At 46.0% G+C, this 19,212-nt stretch overlaps 2 protein-coding genes across 2 annotated transcripts; both read right to left on the bottom strand.

The window, feature by feature from the left end:
• Positions 1-716: 716 nt before the first annotated feature.
• RAB4B (RAB4B, member RAS oncogene family) lies at positions 717-6,381 on the bottom strand. The gene is made up of 7 exons (XM_006900905.1): positions 6,366-6,381; positions 4,895-4,975; positions 4,522-4,636; positions 2,853-2,915; positions 2,619-2,773; positions 913-1,008; positions 717-832 (listed from the first exon to the last, which is right to left on the bottom strand). Exons 1-7 carry the CDS (start codon positions 6,379-6,381, stop codon positions 717-719), a joined length of 642 nt encoding a protein of 213 aa, XP_006900967.1.
• Positions 6,382-7,325: 944 nt separating this feature from the next.
• On the bottom strand, positions 7,326-8,363 carry MIA (melanoma inhibitory activity). The gene is made up of 4 exons (XM_006900906.1): positions 8,237-8,363; positions 8,014-8,147; positions 7,646-7,756; positions 7,326-7,349 (listed from the first exon to the last, which is right to left on the bottom strand). The coding sequence occupies exons 1-4, from the start codon at positions 8,361-8,363 to the stop codon at positions 7,326-7,328; spliced, it is 396 nt and encodes a 131-aa protein (XP_006900968.1).
• Positions 8,364-19,212: the final 10,849 nt, after the last annotated feature.

The following is a 19,212-nucleotide window of genomic DNA, read 5'->3' as shown; positions in this document are numbered from 1 at the left end:
CCCCATATGTAATAACATTGGATCACAGAGACAGCAGACTGGAGGCTGTCAGGGGCTGAGAAGAAGGGCAATGGGAGTGACTATTTAATGAGTCTAAGATTTGCTTTTAGGAGTGAGGGAAACGATTTATTGGAACTAGATAGAGTGGCTGCACAATCCGTGAATGTACGGAGTGCCATTGAACTGTGTCCAAATCTCACCAGGGTCACCAAAATCAAGCATAAACAAGGTGCTGAATTATATGCTTGAAAATAGCCAATTTTAAGAAAAGAAAATAGAAAGCAAACTACAAAACACACAAAAAAAGAAAAACAATAAAATGGTCAGTTTTAAGTTACACAAATTACAGCTTGATTGGAAAAACAAAAGAATATTAATGCCAAGGAAATATGTCCTTTAGTTTATAGGGGGGGGTGTGTGTGTTTGTGTGTAACTGTAATAGGTAAATGTGAACAGAGCAGGTACTCAATGAGGAGATAAGGAATGAATGGGAGGTCCAGAGAGTCAGGTGAGAGGGCTGCTGTGGGAAGGCAGGACAATGGAAGTGGCCAATGGAATGTTGTGGCCAAAGGAAGAGGTCTCCATTGTCTCTTTCTCTCTCTCTGTTCTGTCATCTCCCCTCTGCAAACTCTCAGTCTCTACTCCACACACCCCTATTCCCAGGCCAATCACCCCTGCCATCCCCAAGCTCCAGCATCCCACCTGCTCTGTTGGTCTCAGCATCCACAGGGCTGAGGCGACACAGCCTGTGCACTCCGGGGCTGCCGCAACTGGCGGAGAGAAGCATCACCGTACTGAATGCCTGAACCCATCCTCTCGGGGTCTAGCTCACCTGTGGGGAGATGAGAGGGTGACACCTAGGAGGTTTGGGGGGGTACACCCATTCACCCCTCCAGGTTGTCTGGGGCTCACCTGAGTCGATCTTGTTCAGGATGGTCCGAGCACATTTCAGGAAGGCCTCCTCCACGTTCTCGCCTGTGAGTGCGCTGGTCTCCAAGAACATCAGCTCTGGAGGGCAGGTGCTCTGGGGGTCAGGGACTCAGCCAGCACCCTCCTTCCACCTACCACTGACCTGCTGACTCCCATTCTGTTCCAAAAAACTTCCACACGTACCTTGGCTCTAGACCTTGGCAGGTATGTTCCTCTGCCCTTCCCTGTCTCACATACCTGCCAGGTCTTCCTTTAGTGCTCAGTTGAAATGTTCCCTCCTCCAAGAAGTCCTCCTAGATCTCTCAGGGTTCTAATTCTGACCCTCAATTTATGTCTGCCTACTAGCCCTGTCCTCTTCGCCTGTATCTTCTTGTCCCATCCCTACCCTTCTATCTATACCTTGCCCATCCTATTCCCAACTCCAGTCCTGATCCTGCCCCTCTGGGCTCTCTATCAGAAGACAGACCTGTCCCCCCACCCTCACTGACTCTCAGGGGCATTTGAGCCCCATGAAGGCAGGGCCCATGGCTGTCTTCACGGCTGTCCTCCTAGAATTTTCTAGAACCACCATGTATCAACATATAAGCAACTTACCAAAGATCTTAAGTACAAAAAAGTTGGAATTCTCAGTGCCACCACATCTCTCTGATGGCAAAACCTATTCCCTAAACCTGGTGGTTGCACTTAGAGGACCATGAGCCAATCCCCAAAACAGCAGCTGTGGCTGGTTTGAGCAACATCTTGTTTCAAATGAATTTGCATTTGCACATCATTATGCAGGTCTGTCATAGAGCTCTGTTGGCCTAGTGGATAAAAAGTGATGCTACCAAGCCAAAGGTGGGTGATTTTAATCTGCGACCCTCAGGCCTTGTTTTAATTTATTTTGGTCAAACATTCTTCTAAGTGGTATAGCACTAGTCTGTCCATTTGCTGTACAGAGGTAACTAGTGGTTGCTGTGATGCTAAACAGCATGACACTGATGTGTCAAATCAAGGTCTTTTGTTCACAGGGTCACTGTGAGTCATCTATGACTCAATAGCACTTAACAACAACAGTCCACCTTGCTTGGCACCACAAGCCTCTACCTTCAGTTCTATTCCAGTCCTGACTCTCTGCTTTACAAAAGCATCCTGAGTTTGCAAGATCTCTGGAGCCAGCTTGCCACTTGAGTCTGCATTACCCGCTGCTGCCTCCCCATGGCGAGAGAAACTACTGCAGTCAACGTTTACAAAGCACCCTGCTACCAACTGGGTGAAGCTGCACTAACCCAGAGGCAACATCTCTCTGGCAGTTAGAATCCATCAGCAGCTCTATGGGAGAGAGATGGACAATCTCCTCCATGTCATTCACAGCCTCAGAAATCCAAGGGCGAGATAGCTACATGGCAGTTCTGACTCCAGGCAGTGGGTTTTGTGTGCACTACCAGCCAGGTTGCACTCTGAGGGCTTTCCACCCAAGATCTCTCTTAACCTTCACAGCACACTCACTATGAGGGAGCCATGCTGCAAAACCCATTTAACAGAAAGAGAAACTGAGGGCCAGTGCTGTGGCCACACAGCTGATTCATGACAAGTCTCAGACTTGAGCCCAGAACTCAAATCAGAAGCACAATAGTCCCCTGCACAGACAACCACAAAGAGGGCTAGGCAGACTGGCCCTCACACACGCCCCCCCCCCCCGCCCTCACCATTCTCCTGGGCAAAGCGGGAGGCCTCTAAGAATGTGACCTCACGCTCAGGCTCCAGGTCCTTCTTGTTGCCACAGAGGATGACCACGATGTTGGGGCTGGCCAGTGTGCGGGCATCTGTCAGCCAGGCGGCCAGTGAGTTGTATGTCTCCCGGCTGCAGAGGAGGAGACAGAAAGGAGGTGGGTGCAGGCGAGGGGCTTCCCAGGACCTGCCCGCCCATCTCGGGCACCCACCTGGTGATGTCGTATACCAACAGAGCTCCAGCTGCCCCTCGGTAATAACTCCGCGTCACCGACCTGTGGGGTCAGGGGGACCCAGTCACCATGGAGGCTGGGGCCTAACCCGAGACCACCCCCCTCTGTGGAGAACGACTAGTGTTTCAGAGGCACCCCTCTTTCCTGCTGGCTGACTCCTAAGCCTGGCCTCATTGTAATTTCTCCACCTCACAGTCTCTCCCTTTGCCTCATTCACTCTCTCTCTCTCACTTAGCTGTCTGTCTCTTCACTGGTTTCTCTCTCTATCACCCCTTGTGTGTCTCTAACTCTGTTCTAGCTCTTTCTGGCTCTAGTTTTCTTCCCCCTTATCCTTACCCTCTCTGTCTCATTCATTCATTCATCAAACATTTTCTGAGCATCTCTCCTTTGCCACCCCCGGCTGGGCCACTCCCTCCCGCCACCTTTCTCCTGCCGTGTCTGGGGGACATCTCTCTCCTGTACGCCTAAGCTGGGTACCTGGGCAGCTCCTGTCATCACTCCACGGCATTTGTTGAGCACTTCCCTACACTGTACATGGTCCCTCTTTCACTTCTCTCTGTACTCAGTGTGCTTCATGCAGTGAACTGACACAGGGCTATTAACTTAGCAGTTACCCAAAAACCACATCTCTCTATGTACTCAACTCATCACTATCAAGTCGGAATCAACTCATTATCTGACCCTCCAGCCAGGAGACTGACTGTCCATCTTTCTTATGAGGAACCAATGGTGGATCAAACTGTCAGAGTTTAGCAGCACAACTTCCTAAAGACTAAGCCACCAGAGCTCCCTGTCATGCGTTGGATTCCTCCTTTCTCTTCCCTTAACCTGAGTCTTTGTTTCTGGCTCTGTCTCCCTTTGAGCTCCAGGGTCTCTATACGTTGCTGCAGACATTTCTTCAAGACTGACTCTATGGTGGGCCGTGTCCATATCTCTCCTCTGCCACATCTGCTCCTCCATCTCTGCACACACCTGCCCAGCTCAAGTCACTCCCCATCTGTCTCTGATTGCCTGTCTTTGCCTCTACAAATTTTTCTCTCCATGTCTTTCAGTTTCTGCCTCCCTCCCTCCCTCTCTTTCAAGAGCCCTTCTTTTTCTGTTTTCATCTCTCCCTTTCTCAATCTAGGAGCCCTGATGCCACAGTGCTTAACATATGAGGCTGTTAACCAAAAGGCTGACAGTTCAAATTCACCAACCACTCCTCAGAAGAAAGGCAATCTTTTCCCATAAAGATTTACAGCCTCAGAAACTTGATGGAGATCACTGCTGAAATGCACTGAGCTGCACTAGGTCTGATGTGTTGTTTTTTCCTCAATCTCTCCCTGTAGCCCTCAAGTCTCTTCCTTTCTTCTTTCTGCCCAGGTGTATATTTCATTCCTCTGGTTACATGGAACTACTATGGTGTCTCAGGAATTCCCTTGCTCACTCATTCTTTGTGCTTCTCTCTCCCTCACTCTGCACTGTCTCTGTCATTTTTCTCTACCCATGGCTTTATGTATTTGCTAATGACGGTCTCCTTTCTCCATCACCCTCACCTTGTCCACTAACTCAGTGTCTCTTCACTCCTGCTGCTGTGAGTCTGAGACTCTGAACTTCTCTCCCTGCTCCCTCTCGCCTCAGAGGTCCAGACCACCCCAGGTCAACCTACCGGAACCGCTCCTGGCCAGCCGTGTCCCAGATCTGCAGCTTCACAGTCTTGCCACCCACGTTGACCACCCGGGATCCAAACTCCACGCCGATGGTATGGTTAGAGTCCTGTTTAACTGAGAGTCAGAGGGAGAGAGGAGGCATTGCCAGGGCTCAGAGGATCCCTACTCATCAAGGCCTCCTCAGCCTATACAAACCTCATTCTCCCTGCCAGGCTGCCTGAGGTTCAAGAAAAACCCAGCAAAGACCAAGCAGCCAGTACCAGCATTGCACCAATGACCAGGCCTGCTCCAGCCTACCCCACCCCACCAGCTGCCCACCTGCTCATGCCATGCCCATGCCCATAACTCCTAGAGCCACTTCTAAAAACTCACACTTATTCTCAATGAACTGATGGAGGAGACATGACTTGCCAGTTCCTGCACTGCCGATCACCAGGAATTTGAAGAGGAAGTCTGAGGAGGGAGCCAATACCAGGGATACCCACAGGAAGAAAAAGAGAAAAAGATTGAAACCAAGAGTGTCACAGTTGGAGGCAGAGAAACAGACACAGGCAGAGCATTAGACAACAACAACAGCAGCTACTATCATCTTGTTGCTGTTGCTGTTGCTGTCATGTGCCATAGAGTCAGAACCGATTCCAAGCTGACTCTCCAGCAAGCTTTCAGAGGCTATAAATTGGGAGGAGACTGCCCAATCACAGAGCAGCTGGTAGACTCAAACCACATGCCTTGGGTTTAGTAAAGCAATTCTATGCCCACTAGGCCACTAAAGTTCGTATCATTTGTCACCATTTGCCAATCATTTGTGAAAACTACAGATAAGTAATCTTTAATTGCCCCCATTTTCTAGAAACCAAGGCCAAACTAACTGACTAGTCCAAGATGTAGCTGGGAGTCAAACTTGGATCAGATGACTCCAGAGTCAAGATCCCAACTATCACATTGATAAAGGCTTTTGAAAACCATGTCATCAAGGACTGGTACTGGTGGTATGGTGTGTTACGGACCAGGCTGCTAACTGGCAGGGCAGGAGTCTGAATCTACTAGCTGGTCTGCAGGAGACAGATGAGAAATCTCCTCTCATAAGGATCTACAAGCTTGGAATCCTGATGAAGGCTTGCCAAGAGCTGGCATCCACTCGACAGCACTGGCTGCATGTGACAAGGGCGGTGCCTGATCTAGTCTTAACCTTCTCCACTCCACCTCCACCACCCTCTCACCCATTCATCCAATACAGTTCCTGGCCTTCATTTTATTCCCAGGAAATGACAAGTTGGTTCCCTCTGCTGGTTCTTTCTTTCTATGCACCCTGCCCAACCTGATTTTCTGATTTCCAACCTTTCTCTCTCCTTCGCCCAAAGCCTTGACCCTATTCCCAAATTTAAGCAAATCCCACTCCTTGCCACTGAATTCCATCTCTCACTCATCTTCAACCCCATTCCAAGACCTCTCAAAATTAGGTCAGTCCCTGAGTTCTGTGAATCCCATTAAGCCCAACCCCATAAGCAGTCACAAAGCCAGCCCCATCCCATTCAATCAGGCTCCGACTTAATGTATTAAGGCCATCCCTTCTCTCAAGGTCTAGATAGGTAGGATCCACCAGGACCATCTCCTTCAAATCCCGCCCCAGCTCCATTTAACCTATTTACTAGACCCACAAACTCCGCCCAAATAGGTTAAGCTCAACCCTAAATAAGCCAAGCTCCTCCCTGCATCCACAAGGCCCGGCCCCAAAACGCCAAGCTCCGCCCCCTGACGTTTAAGCCCCACCCTATTCCCCCCACAGGCCGCATCCTCTCCAGGCCCTGGCCGCAGACTCACAGCTTCGACCCACCACCCTCACCGTAGGTCTCGGCCATGACTTGGTAACGGCCGCTGAGGGCCTCAATATGGCGCCGCGGTCGCGCCTACTCTTCGGCTGGCAGCCACCCCACTCCGGCTGCAGCCCCGGCTCCTTCCTACTCCCCGGGCCCGGCGCCGCCACTTCCGCCTCCACCCCCTCCAGCGCGACCGGCTAAGGCTGCGGGGTACCAGGCCACGCTCCCCAAAGGGAGAGATTGGCTGACTCGGCAGACAGTGGGTGGGACAAAAGATCCTTATTGGTGGAGTTAGAGGGGCCTAGTCGGAGGGGCGGGACCAAGAGCGAGGATTGGCGGAGCCGGCTCGAGTGGGCGGTGCAGAGATCCTTCGTCCAGCCGAGGAACGGATTTGGTCAGGAATTCAGGGGGCTGAGTCGAGATTCCGGATTGGGTAGGAGCGCACGTGAAGGCGGGGTTACGAATGCAAAGAAGCGGGGCGAGGCGGGTTTGACCGCTAGGGAGTGGGAGAGGGTCGGATCTTGAGATGATAGGTGTAATTGCAGTGTTCGAAAGTAAGAAAGCTAAAGATTATTAGGGCGACACTCCCATAGTACTTCTCAATCTTCCAAGGAAACCTCTGCTCTGCGATTTGTGTTCTCATAATCTGACTCATTCCCAATAGTTCAACTCCCTCCCATTGGTTTTGAAAGAATACAGTTCCCCAACTGGACGTTTTGTGTTGTTCCAAATAGCAAATAGCTTGTTGCTCGCCTCCGGTATCTGGCTTGAAGCAGAATCTTCAATCAGTGGAAATCTGCCTAGCAACCATTGACAATAACCACATTCGGTGAGCTGATTGGCTAGATTGAGGAACCTGAAAAACGTTTCCTTTGACCATCCCTGCCCCACCCGAAGACCACAAAGATCTGCAGTTTGCACTCGGCTAATGTATTTGCATAAAGCCTGCGGAGGGGAAAAACAGCGGGCACAGTAGTAGACTGAATTCACTGGCAGTAGAAATCCCATTTCTGAAAAAGAGAAAGGAGAAACAGTGAGTGCAGAGAAAGTCAGATGTCACACCACAATGGTTCTCTAATGGTTTTTTCTAAGGCGCAGGTTAAGCCAATCAAGTGCGATGCAAATTAGCCTAGCACCGTCTGATCTTTGTCTCTCCCACCTGGAGCGGGCTTGGAAATCTCTATTTCACAGATTAGAAAACTGAGGCAGGGAAGGATTTTTGTCCGGGCAATTTGGCTGGTCATCCTCCATCGTAATTCAGGGGTTCTCCCTCCAGATCCTGTCCCCAGCCCCTGAGAGCACTCACATCCGTTTTCACATCCATTTTGCCGGGTTTCAAAGTTTGATCCTCGCGGACGATGCTACTGGGGAAATAGCCCAGGCGCGCTGCTGAGTCTCCGTAGTAGTTACCTTGAACCTGAAGGGAGAGAAGTTCAAAGATTAAGTATCACCTACTCAAAGACCCACCCTTGACATTGTTCATCCACTAGAATAAAAGGAATTCCCTGACTTCTCATTAGAACCTGGCACCTCAGTAGATGCCCTCGAACTGCCCCCCAAAATACCTCAGTCTGTTTCAGTTAGCTTCTTCCAACTGGCCCTTCAGGTGGAAAAGTGGTGTGCACGTTCCCACAACACCCAGACTTCCCCCTTTTTTTTGTTCTCCCGACTCACACTGCCGCCCCAGAAGAGCCTCCCTCGGCCCTTCAGTTTGGAGAAGACGTACACCACTTGGCCCCTGTGTATGGTAAGGAAGCGGCAGTCCGGGGCCACGTAGTCCTGAAGGGCCAAAGCCACGGAGATGGGGTCTGGGGAAGAAACAGAAGGGAAGTGGTAGCCCCATCACACAAAGGCCAGCTGGCAAATCAGGTTCCCAATCCCCTTTGCCCACTCTTACGGCTACATTCCTCATCAGCACACAGCTTCCGGTCAGCGAGCTTGGGCATGAGGCGACCTCCAATACTAGGCTCTAGGAAGGTACACAGCAAGATGATGACACCAAAGATCACCGAGGACCAAGCCATCATGGACTGTTTGCAACAGAGACGTGGGGGTTGGAGGGGAAGCAGGGGCTCCAGTTTCCTCCAGCCTTCCCTTGTCCCAACAGCACAAGGAACCTGTGTTCTCCCTCTTGTCTCCGCCCTAGCTCTAAATCAGTCCCAAATTTCGCCCACACCACCTAGAGGTTCCTACTCAGCCTGAACCATTTCAAGGAGAGGGTGTGGGCTGGTAGCCCAAGGAAATGCCCAGTTGGGCCCAAAGCATCCCAGGCCACTCCAAGTGACAGTCACCCCCTCAAGAATCAAAGAAGTCCAGAGATCCAATTTCATCTTTTTTTCTTGGGTTTGACTAGGTAACTGGGCCCCTTTCCTGTCCTCTCAAGGGACAAAACCAGAGGAGCAATATAGAAAGCGACTTTGGAATGTCCTGTGCCAAAGGGGCGAACAAAGCAGCCCTTTTAGGTAGGTTTTAGGTAACAGCCCTAGCTCTCAAATACTGAGTAAATATGCTAAGTTCATTCACCCACTCTCTAGTCAGTTCTGATTTACATTGCACTGGTGGATTTGAACCCCGGTCCTTTGGGACTGCAGCACAGCTTCTGGTGATCATCAGATCTGGTCATCAGAGCTCAACATCAGGCTTCTGGGACTGTGCGTCTTCCTTCCACGGAGCAACTGGTAGATTCAAACTGCCAACTTTTCTGTTAGCAGCCAGGCTGGGGCTTTAGCCTAGACACTGTCCCACCCTGAGCAACAGGAACTCTTCTCTCATAAACCACTTCCTGATTGGATTAACTGGGTTACTTCTCTCCTCAGAGCTTCACTTTTCTCATCTGTGAAATGCAGATAATAAATGCTAGTAGTTACATTTACCTCGTTGGGTTTTATTTTTTATTGACTCAAATGGATACTTTGCACCAACCAAATGAAGGGTGATTATAAACCCATTTCACATGGACAGACACATACAGTTAAGGTGTATTTTTTAAGTTATATGGGTAGAACGTGGAGGTCCTCTATTGGGGTTGCAGACCATACTCTTCACTTTGCTGTCCTGCCTCATCGGACTCTTCAAGGGACAAACCACCAGTCACAATGTGGGGACATTACCTAGGTACTGATTTTCAAAGTACACCCAAATTTATGTATGACAGTACTAAGTGTTTGAACACCAACTGTGGTGCTGTGAATTGCTTGATACTGCTTCTAGCTATGGACTGTGCAACTTTAATCAAATGGCTGGGTTGTTAGATACCTTAGAGTTGGCTAACCTGCACAAAGGAACAAAGTTCTGCTTCCTCTTTTCACTACTAAGCATGATTTCCTCCTTCAGGAACTGTCCCCTTCAGACACCACGGTCAAGTGAGTGAGAGATCATGAATGACCGGGAGAGGATGCAAATATGAGGTGTCTGTGACTTAGAGGAGACTGGATAGTTTGCCACTAATGTAAATAAGGTAAATTGTACCCCTATGAGGTGGAAATATACAAATAAGATATATAGAAAACTAAGATGGGAATTGGTTAATTGTATCAAGGGATAAACCCCTCCCCAGAGGTGGAAAAGGCTAGGAGTGTGTGTCCTTTAGCCTGAGATCCCTGCACAGAAACCTCTATCCAGAAGACAGAAAGCTGTTAACACCAGAGAGGCGGTGTGAAATGGCAGCAGCAGAGGAAGAGCAGGCGGCAGCTTCTTCAAGTGCTGGATATCTACAGGGATTTGTCAGAGAGCCAAGACTTGTCCATCTAGAGCTATACCGTGGTACCTGTAGACTTGCTACATGATGTACTCTGGGGGCACTAAAATCACCAGTGCTACAGAGCTTTTGAGAACAATGGACTAAAAACTCCTTTAGACACAGCTGAAGAGGCTGTCATGATTAAAGAACTATGAGCTCTAGTAAAGCGTTTCACTGCCAACCCAAAGCAGGCAGTTCAAACCCACCAGACGCTCTGTGGAAGAAAGATGAATCATCTTCCCTGCAATTTACAGCCTCTGAAAATCCACAGGAGGGTCAGCTATGAGCTGAGCATCCTGACTGATGAACTGTATTCTGGGTGTTCCTGACCTTCAACTGTAAACTGTTGCTTCCCTAATAAACACCATATTCATATTTATGATCAGTGAATTTTGATCTTTGCAATGACTCATCAAACCAAGTGGAATTAAGGGTTGTGGGAGGGTCAGTTGCTGTAAGAAAAGGTAGGAAGGAATGGTGTATAGGAGATGTGTCTGCACTACAATCAGCCTTGTGCCATTGGACTCTTCCACCCCATTAAGAGGTCAAACATCATCCCTGCCAGTTTTTACACTGAATATTCAGTAATGTTAAAGAATTTTTATCCTTTTTCTGGTGTGCCCAACTTTACTGAAACTATTACAGAATAGTAGACAGACTAAATGACTGGCTCCACGTGGTGTTTGGAATTCATCCCAGTTGTGGGCTGAGAGGGCAGGAAGTCTAAGAGCTTCAGCATTTCATTAGTACCAGGATCTACTTCAATGATCTCCTGATCCAGGGCTGAAACATGTAGCATATCATTCTCTCTCCTCCTCCTGCAGCTTAACAGATGCCTCTCACAGGCCCTCTCTGAATCCACCATGAGATGTGATATAGCCTATCTTGTTCTGGCAACCTCCTCACACAAACACTTGTTGACATGGAAGTTACTAGCCAGGCACGTGTAGTATTCTTCAGTGATAACCAGGGCCCCCTTTTCCATGGTTTTGGTGTGAACACGGCCCATGTTAGCAGGTCCTTGGTGAAAGAGGAAATAGCTAAAGAATTATTGCTAAATGGTCTTGTGCTTATCTTTTACAAATATACTTAAAATGTCTAAGATGTTTGGAACTCGCTTTGTGAACAAACATTCCTGCATTGGTAGTAAAAATGAAACTAAAAAGGTACTCCATCCAATATTTATTGAGTGTATACATTCTGTATTAACACCAGCAGCAGCATAGAGAGAGCAGTTGGCCGAGCAGTCATGCTCCCAAGCCAAAGGTGGGTGACTACTCCACGGCCCTCAGGCCTGCCTTTGTTTTTGGTGAAAACATTCTTCAAGGTGTAACCCTGGTATGTCCACTTGCTGTACAGAGAAAACTCATGGTCGCTGTGAAGTCGAACACTGACACCGAGGAGTCAAGTACTAGAAAGGTTACCGATGGTGTTTGGTGGAGCTCCCCCATTAAAACAAGCTTGGAAGCAGGAGTGGCATCCACTTCAGTTAACAGCTTGCTTCTGGAATCCCTATGAACCCTATGAAAGGATGAAAGTTATACAGGTGTCCAGGACTTTCGTTCATAGGGTCTCAGAGTCACCAACTCAACAACATTCTATGCTTTGTTGCCCTCTGCCACTCTTCCTAGAGAGCAACCCTGTGCAACTGAGAGCTATCCCACAGGGTGTCGAAAGCTTTAGTCTTTTTGGAAGCAGATGGACATGTCACTGGTGGATTTGTAGCAGACTTCTCAATTAACAGCCAGTGCATAACCACTAGGCTCCTACAATCAGTTAGATGCCACCGTGTCAGCTCCAACTCATTGCAATGGAACAAAACCATGCCTGATTCTACACCATTGTTTTATTTTCTCTACACTGTTATGTGATGTCAAGTGCAACTCAGAGTGACCTGATGTAAAACATGTGAACCCTGTCCTATCCTGCGCCATCATTATCTGACAAACTTGAGCCCATTCCTGCAGTCACTGCATCAATCTCACTGAGGGCCTTATTATAACCCTCCCCTTTTCAAAGCATGGGGTTTTTTCCACCCAAAGACTGGCCTCCTAATATACTCAAAGTACGTGAGATGGTTTTGCTCTCCTTGCCTCTACGGAGCATTATCTGTCCTTTTGGCTTCTCAAACATAAGTTGACATCAATTCTTCTGTCATCTTAATTCACTGTCCAGCTCTCAGATGTGTAACAAGTGCCTGAAAAGACCATGGCGTGAATCAGGCACACCTTTAAACTGACATTACTGCTCCTCAGTACTCTGGAGAAGTCCCTGCCAGCAGACTATCACCACCAAGCTGAAAAGCACCATCATGATAAATGGAGAAAGACTGCAACTCTTTTTTTTTAATTATCTTTTTTTTCTATATTTTATTAATTTTCATAAACATTTACAGAGATTTTGGGTTTCCATTCATTCATTGTTGCACTATTCTCTCTACCCTCCTCCCAGTTTGTTCTTGTCCAAATGCCACAGTGCTTGTCAAAGCCAGTTCTGATTAATCTTCTTTGTCAGTGTGTCCTTTGTCATTCCCTATCACTCCTCCCTGAGAGAGACTTCACCCTGAGTCATAAGGAAAAGGGGATGGCGTATTCTCTTAGCTACTTCCTGCTGAAAAGGGACGCTGTGGGTTTCAGGGTGAAGCTCTTCTCTCACTACTCTAAAGGGCCCCTTTGGCAAAAGACTGCAACTCTTATTCTCTTAGTTGGATCCACAATCAACAACCCTGGCACCAGCAATCAAGAAATCAAAATGTAAATGTCATAATAAAAATGTGAAAAAAGTAAAAAAAAAAAAATGTACAGCATTGGAAAAGTGTGTTGTCAGGGACCATTAACAGAAAGTCCCAGAAATTAAATAACAAAAACTCTAGTGATGGAGACAATTAGCCAGTAAGCAAATATGTCATCCCATAGGTAAATTACAGCACATGAAGTGTTAAGGATACTTCACAGAAGATAATCGAATGGCAGAAATATGATGAAATGATCAAAATCACTGGCAATAAGAGAGATGCAAATCAAAACCAGTGAGGTACCATCTCACGCCATTAACAGTGGCAAAGCTGAAAAGGACAGCAAGTGATAAATGCTGGAGAGTATGTGGAGAAATGGGAACTCTTATACGTTGGCGGGATTGTAAAATGGCACAACCATTCTGGAAGAGAGTTTGACACCTCCTCAAAAAGCTGAACATAGAAATTCCATATGGCCCAGCTGTTCCAGTATTTGGAATAGACTCTAAGAATATGAGAACTGAAACACAAGCTGAGATTTGTACACCAATATTCACTGCAGCATTATTCACCATCACAAGAACATGGAAAACAGCCCAATGTCCAACCACAAAGGAATGGATTGAGAAATTATGGTACATTCACACAATGGAATACTATATAGCACACAGGAACAGTAACTTTGTAAATTATTACCTAACTTGGGAGGGACTGGAGAGCAAAACCATTATTGTAGAATGAGTATAAGGATCCAAGAGTGGTGGGAGAGGTTGGAAGCAAAGGGATGAGGATGTGCAGGGGTAGGGAGGGATTTATATGAAGGAAATGTAAAGAATTTGTTCTTGAAAACAATGTACTCAAATTTTGTAAATTAGTAGAAAATTTTTTAAAAATAAACTATATTAAAACACATGATGGGGAGGAGTAAAAAAAAAGATTCTTAGAAATGAGAATAAATTTAGGATGGGAACTGAAGTTCCAGTATTATCAACAAGGGAATAAAGGATACAAGTGAGTCTACTGTGAAACCCCAAGGGATCAGGGTCAAGCAGCGCTCTGTTGTCCATGTGGTCGCAGAATTAGTCAACAGCACCTAATAGCACTTCCAGATGAATGAATCCAAAATAGTGATATCATTCCTGCCAGCTGAGGTTGCCTTCTGGCTCAGCTGGGTAGTTTCACAATATGGGAGGTGGTCTCTCCCAAAGCAAGTCAACCTAATTTTGGAAATGCCCCCCCCATTGGAATTTGTTTAACAACCTAAGACAGGTGGCAAAAGACAGTTTGTGTAGAATGTCGAATTATCCAGGATACATAAAAAGATGGAAGGAGTATATAGTCACTGCATCAGAACGAGTTGGCTGACACAGAGGAATTTCATGAAATAACATATGAGCAAGAACCTATGATGATGAAGGAGGAAGTTCAAGTTGCTCTCAATTGGTAAAAAACAAGGCTCCACGAGTTGACTGCGTACCAAATGACTTATTTCAGCAAAAAGACACTGCCCTGGATGTGCTAAGTTGTGCCAGGAAATCTGGAGAACAGCCAGCTGGCCAACTGACTGGAAGAGATCGATATTTGTTCCCAAAGAGAGGTGACACAAGAGTGTGGAAATTATCGAACAATATCATTGATATCACATGCAAGCAAGATTCTGCCAAAAATTTTCCCAAAACATTTGGAATATGTCAACAGAGACTGCCAGATGTGCAGGCTGGACTTAGAAGAGGTCGTGGTACTAGGGATATTATAGCTAATGTTAGATTAATCTTGGCAGAAAGCGGAGAATACCAGAAGAATGTCTATCTGTGCTTCATTGACTATGCAAAGGCTTTTGGCTGTGTGGGTCACAACAAGCTATGGCGGACTCTGAGAAGAATGGGAATCCCAGAACATTTGATTGTGCTAATGCGAAACCTACACTTGGACCAAGAGGCAGTAGTTAGAACAGAGTAGGGAGACACTGGATGGTTCAAAATCAAGAAAGGGGTCCGTCAGGGATGTATTTTGTCTTTATACCTTTTCAATCTGTAAGCAGAACAGACCATCCAAGACACTGGGCTGTACGAGGAGGAATGTGGCATCAGGATTGGAGGAAGAGTCATCAACTATCTGCGTTATGCGGATGACACAACCCTGCTTGCTGAAACTGAGGAAGACCTGAAGTGCTTGCTGCAGGTCAAGGACTGCACTCTTCAATATGGACTGAAAGATTCTCACTACTGGGCCAATTGGCAGCATCAGGATGGATGGTGAAGAGATTGAGATAGTTAACAGTTTTAGTTTACTTGGCTCCAGTCAACTCTTGGTAACAGCTGCCAGGAAATCAGGCGACTATCTGCATTGGGAGAGTTAGCTGTGAGGGACCTTTCAAGAGTACTTAAGTGCAACGACGTCAGGCTACAGACTGAGGTGCACCTGATCCAGGCTATAGTCTTTGCAATTACGTGCTATGCATCGGAGAGTTGGACAGTGAATAGGGATGATAGAAAGAGAACTGATGCCTTTGAGTTGTGGTGCTGGAGAAGAGTGTTGAATATCGTCATAGACTGCTAGGAGAACAAACAGGTTTGTCCTGGAGAGGGTGAAGCCAGAATGTTCCCTGAGTCAAAGATTCTGAAGCTTCGTCTGACATACTTTGGGCATGTTGCAAGGAGGGACTGGTCCTTGGAGAGGGACATCATGTTTGGGAGAGTGGAGGGACAGTGCAGGAGAGGAAGACCCTCGATGAAATGGATCGATTCTGAATGGAGTGGTGGGAATGAGACAGCAAGGTTGGCATAGGATAATAGAATGGCATTTAGGGCTCTTGTACATATAGGGTCGCAAAAGACTCAATGGCACATAAGACGTTCACAACCATTACAAGTTCCAGGTGCAACTGGGAATTCAAGAATCTCAGTGTATCAGTAGACAATGTCACAGATGAGAGCCACAGATAGGCAAGGGAGTAGAGAGGAAGCTCCCACTCACTTGCTTTAAGTGTGGATCTGAAGGACACTTGGCCAAGGTGACCCACATCAGGTCCTCCTGGCAGACAGGACTTACAGGCCCCAGCTCCAAGCTGGAAACAAAGGAGAATGCTTCAACGATTTAGATCCTCCCAGAAGAGCTATAAGTGAGCATTAACATTTTCTCCTGGACACAGAGCCTACTAATTGGTCCTAAAAGCCTTCTGAGGTCCCAACTCTTCTATTTCTTAGTTGTTGGAATGGGAATGGATGGAAAACCTCATAAGTAGTTCCTTACTTCACCTCTACCTTGCATGCAAACTTCCAAGTTGTAAAACAACCCAGTGGTAGACGGAATTTGCTCCAGGACTAAAGAACTATAAATGACATAGCTGAGCCTCTACATCTTGTGGTTCCTAACCTCTACACTATAGTAGACAAAGTGCTAGTCAATAGGCCTTTAATTGTAAGAACCACCTTCCCTCTGTAACTTGATTTGTGTCACTATTAAAACCTCTACTCAGAATATTGTTTTAATTTTTGACTCATGTACTTTTTAACTTGTTAAATTTGTGTCTTCTAGGCTGCAACACTTCCATGATACATCTTCAAGGATATGAACATGTACGGCTAAGCACAAATGATAACAGTGCATCTAAATTCCAAAATCAATCTCCATAATAGTCTATGTGTTTCCTACTGCCAAAGGGGCCCTTTAGAGTAGTGAAAGATCTTCACCCTGAAACCCACAGCATCCCTTTTCAGCAGGAAGTAGCTAAGAGAATACACCATCCCCTTTTTCTTATGACTCAGGGTGAAGTCTCTCTCAGGGAGGAGTGATAGCGAATGGCAAAGGACACACTGACAAAGGAGATTAATCAGAACTGGCTTCAACAAGCTCTGTGGCAATTGGACAATAAAAGCAGATATTTGGGGGGTAGGAAGAAGAATGAACGAAAACCCAAAATCTCTGTAAATGTTCCATTAAAACTAATAACATTTAATTTAAAAAAAAAGAATCTCAGTGTAGCTGTTTAGTGTGTGTGCCACACAGAGTGAACTTTATAGGTAAAATACATGCATAATTTTGATAGCATGTGTGAAGTGATCAAAAATTGACCTCAAAACAACTGTGAGATATTATCTCACCCCAGCCAGAATAGTAAAATTTAATAGAACAGCAAGCAACAAATGCTGGCGAGGTTGTGGAGAAACTGGAACCCTTATTCACTGTTGGTGGGAATGTAAAATGGTGCAACACACTACGATGTAGTGCTTTCTCCAAAAGTTGCAAATAGAGATAACATTTGACCCAGCAATTCCAATACTGGGAAAACACTCTAAAGAGACCATAACCGACATCCAAGCAGATATATGCACACCCACGTTAACTACGACTTTGTTCACAATAGCAAGGAGTTGGAAAAAACCCAGGTGCCCACCCACAAATGAATGAAGAAGCTGTGATATATTCACACAATAGAATACTACGCTGCATTGAAAAACAAGGAACTCATGCAATATTATTCAAAATGGGTGACTCTGGAGGACATTATGCTGAATAAGTATCTCAGTCACAAAAGGACAAATACTGCATGGTGCCACTGTTGTATAATGGGACTGACACCAAGGTTGGGAAAAGACTGAGAAAAACGGAATAAATTATGCATACAGCATTGAAACAAATGAGAGGAAAATTTAAAAGCAATATATGACAGGGTATTATGGTTATCACAAGAGTCCAGAATTAAGGTTGCATAGGAGTGTACCCAGGGCAGTAGAAAGGGTGTCGGGGGGACTGTATACCAAAGAAAGAATTTTTTACTTTTCAAAGAGAGAACAGAAATGCAGAGGTGGGGTGGGGTGTGTGGTAATGGCTAGGCAGGGAGAAAAGTGCAACAATGAATGGAAATCCAAAATCTTTGTAAATGTTCATTAAAATTAATAAAATTAAAAAGAAAATCAAAGACAAGTTCTGTTGGGAAAATCTGCTGTCAAAGACCTCTGTATTCTCCATACTTACTGTGAACCATAGTCAACATTATGATGCCTAATATGAGAAAATAAATTTTTGGGTTTTTTTTTTAAACTGACCTTATATCTTATTGTTTGCATTTTTAGCCAACAGCCGTAGGCCACTCAATATGGCTTTTATTCTTAATAATGTTAGTGTACATTCCTTTTTTTACAATAAATTAGTGGCCATCAGAAGGTTATCAATTTTACATAGCATCTGGACCCTCAGTCACTGTAAGTTTTCTCCTCTCCATTGTGCTTTTTTAAAATTCTTATTTTTTTTACCACCTTTCTGATCAGGGAAGGACACACTGAGCCAATCTCTGGCTTCTGTCTGGCCCGTTGTCTCCCGGCCCCTTCCTTCCATCACATCATCCTTCATTTTTGCTGTTTCATTTGAACCAAGTTACTCGAGTCAGTAGTTTAAACCCACCAGCGGCTCCACAGAAGATGGGCAGTTTCCTCCTAATTTTGGCCTGGCCAGCCCAGATGTGAGAAGGCCCAGGAGATATATACTCACAGATTTGGCCAACGTTCAGCAGGAGCCACGAGTAGACCTAAGCAATCCCTACAGTCTTGCACCATAGCACTAAGGTGAAGGCATAAAATAGCTCTACTCAAAGATGCTCCTGGAAGACCTTGTCTTGATGACTCTGTTCCTGTGTTCTGCCACATTTTATTTTCATCAATAAGGTACCTGAAATTACGGACTTTGCTCATCGCTGCTCATCTTATAATTAAAATGCTACTTGCATAATTTGAGTGCTTTGCTAAGTAGTTAATAGAGAACACACACAGTGACAGTACTGATAAAACAGAATGCTCACAGGCTACAAATGAGTAGAAACCAGGATCATCTTACCATCAAATCAAAAGACCACCTGCTTTGGTTGACTCAATTCCAAGTCGCAGTAACTTGCAGTACAGACAAATGCTTAAGTTTCCAAGGCTCTAAATCTTCCCAGAAGCAGCCACATATTTCTCCCATGGAGAAGCTGATGAGTTACAACTGCCCTTTGTAGTTGAAGACTTTTAATCATGCCGTAACCACAGAAGCCTTCCATTCAGCCACCAGACTTGTGGTTGCCAGAGTGACAGGCTGTTCCCAGTGAACTGACAATGTACAGTGAAGGTGGTGGTAATGGTGACCCCTTTCTCCTCCCAAGTGAATAAGAAAAGCCTACACTTGGGGCCAGTCTATTGTTGTGACAATTGATACTTTCCTTTAACAAGAAAACAGAGCAGGTTTTAAGCTTAAGAGATTTGGTAGTCAAGTCCACAGTGAAGTTAGTATGATTGCTTTATCGTATTTTTCTTTTTAGGTTATTTTCCCAACAAATTATTCCATTTTTCAACTGCTAGGAAGTTAGAAAATGTCCTAAGTGACACATATTCACAAGCCAGTTTACTCTTCCAAGAGTGTTTTCTCT

The sequence above is a fragment of the Elephantulus edwardii genome, unplaced genomic scaffold (genome assembly GCF_000299155.1).
Source record: "Elephantulus edwardii isolate Elephantulus edwardi_28Jun2011 unplaced genomic scaffold, EleEdw1.0 scaffold00302, whole genome shotgun sequence".
NCBI classification, from domain to species: Eukaryota; Metazoa; Chordata; class Mammalia; order Macroscelidea; family Macroscelididae; genus Elephantulus; species Elephantulus edwardii.
Note: the sequence above shows the minus strand (reverse complement) of the source record. Positions and strands in the feature narration are given on the sequence as shown.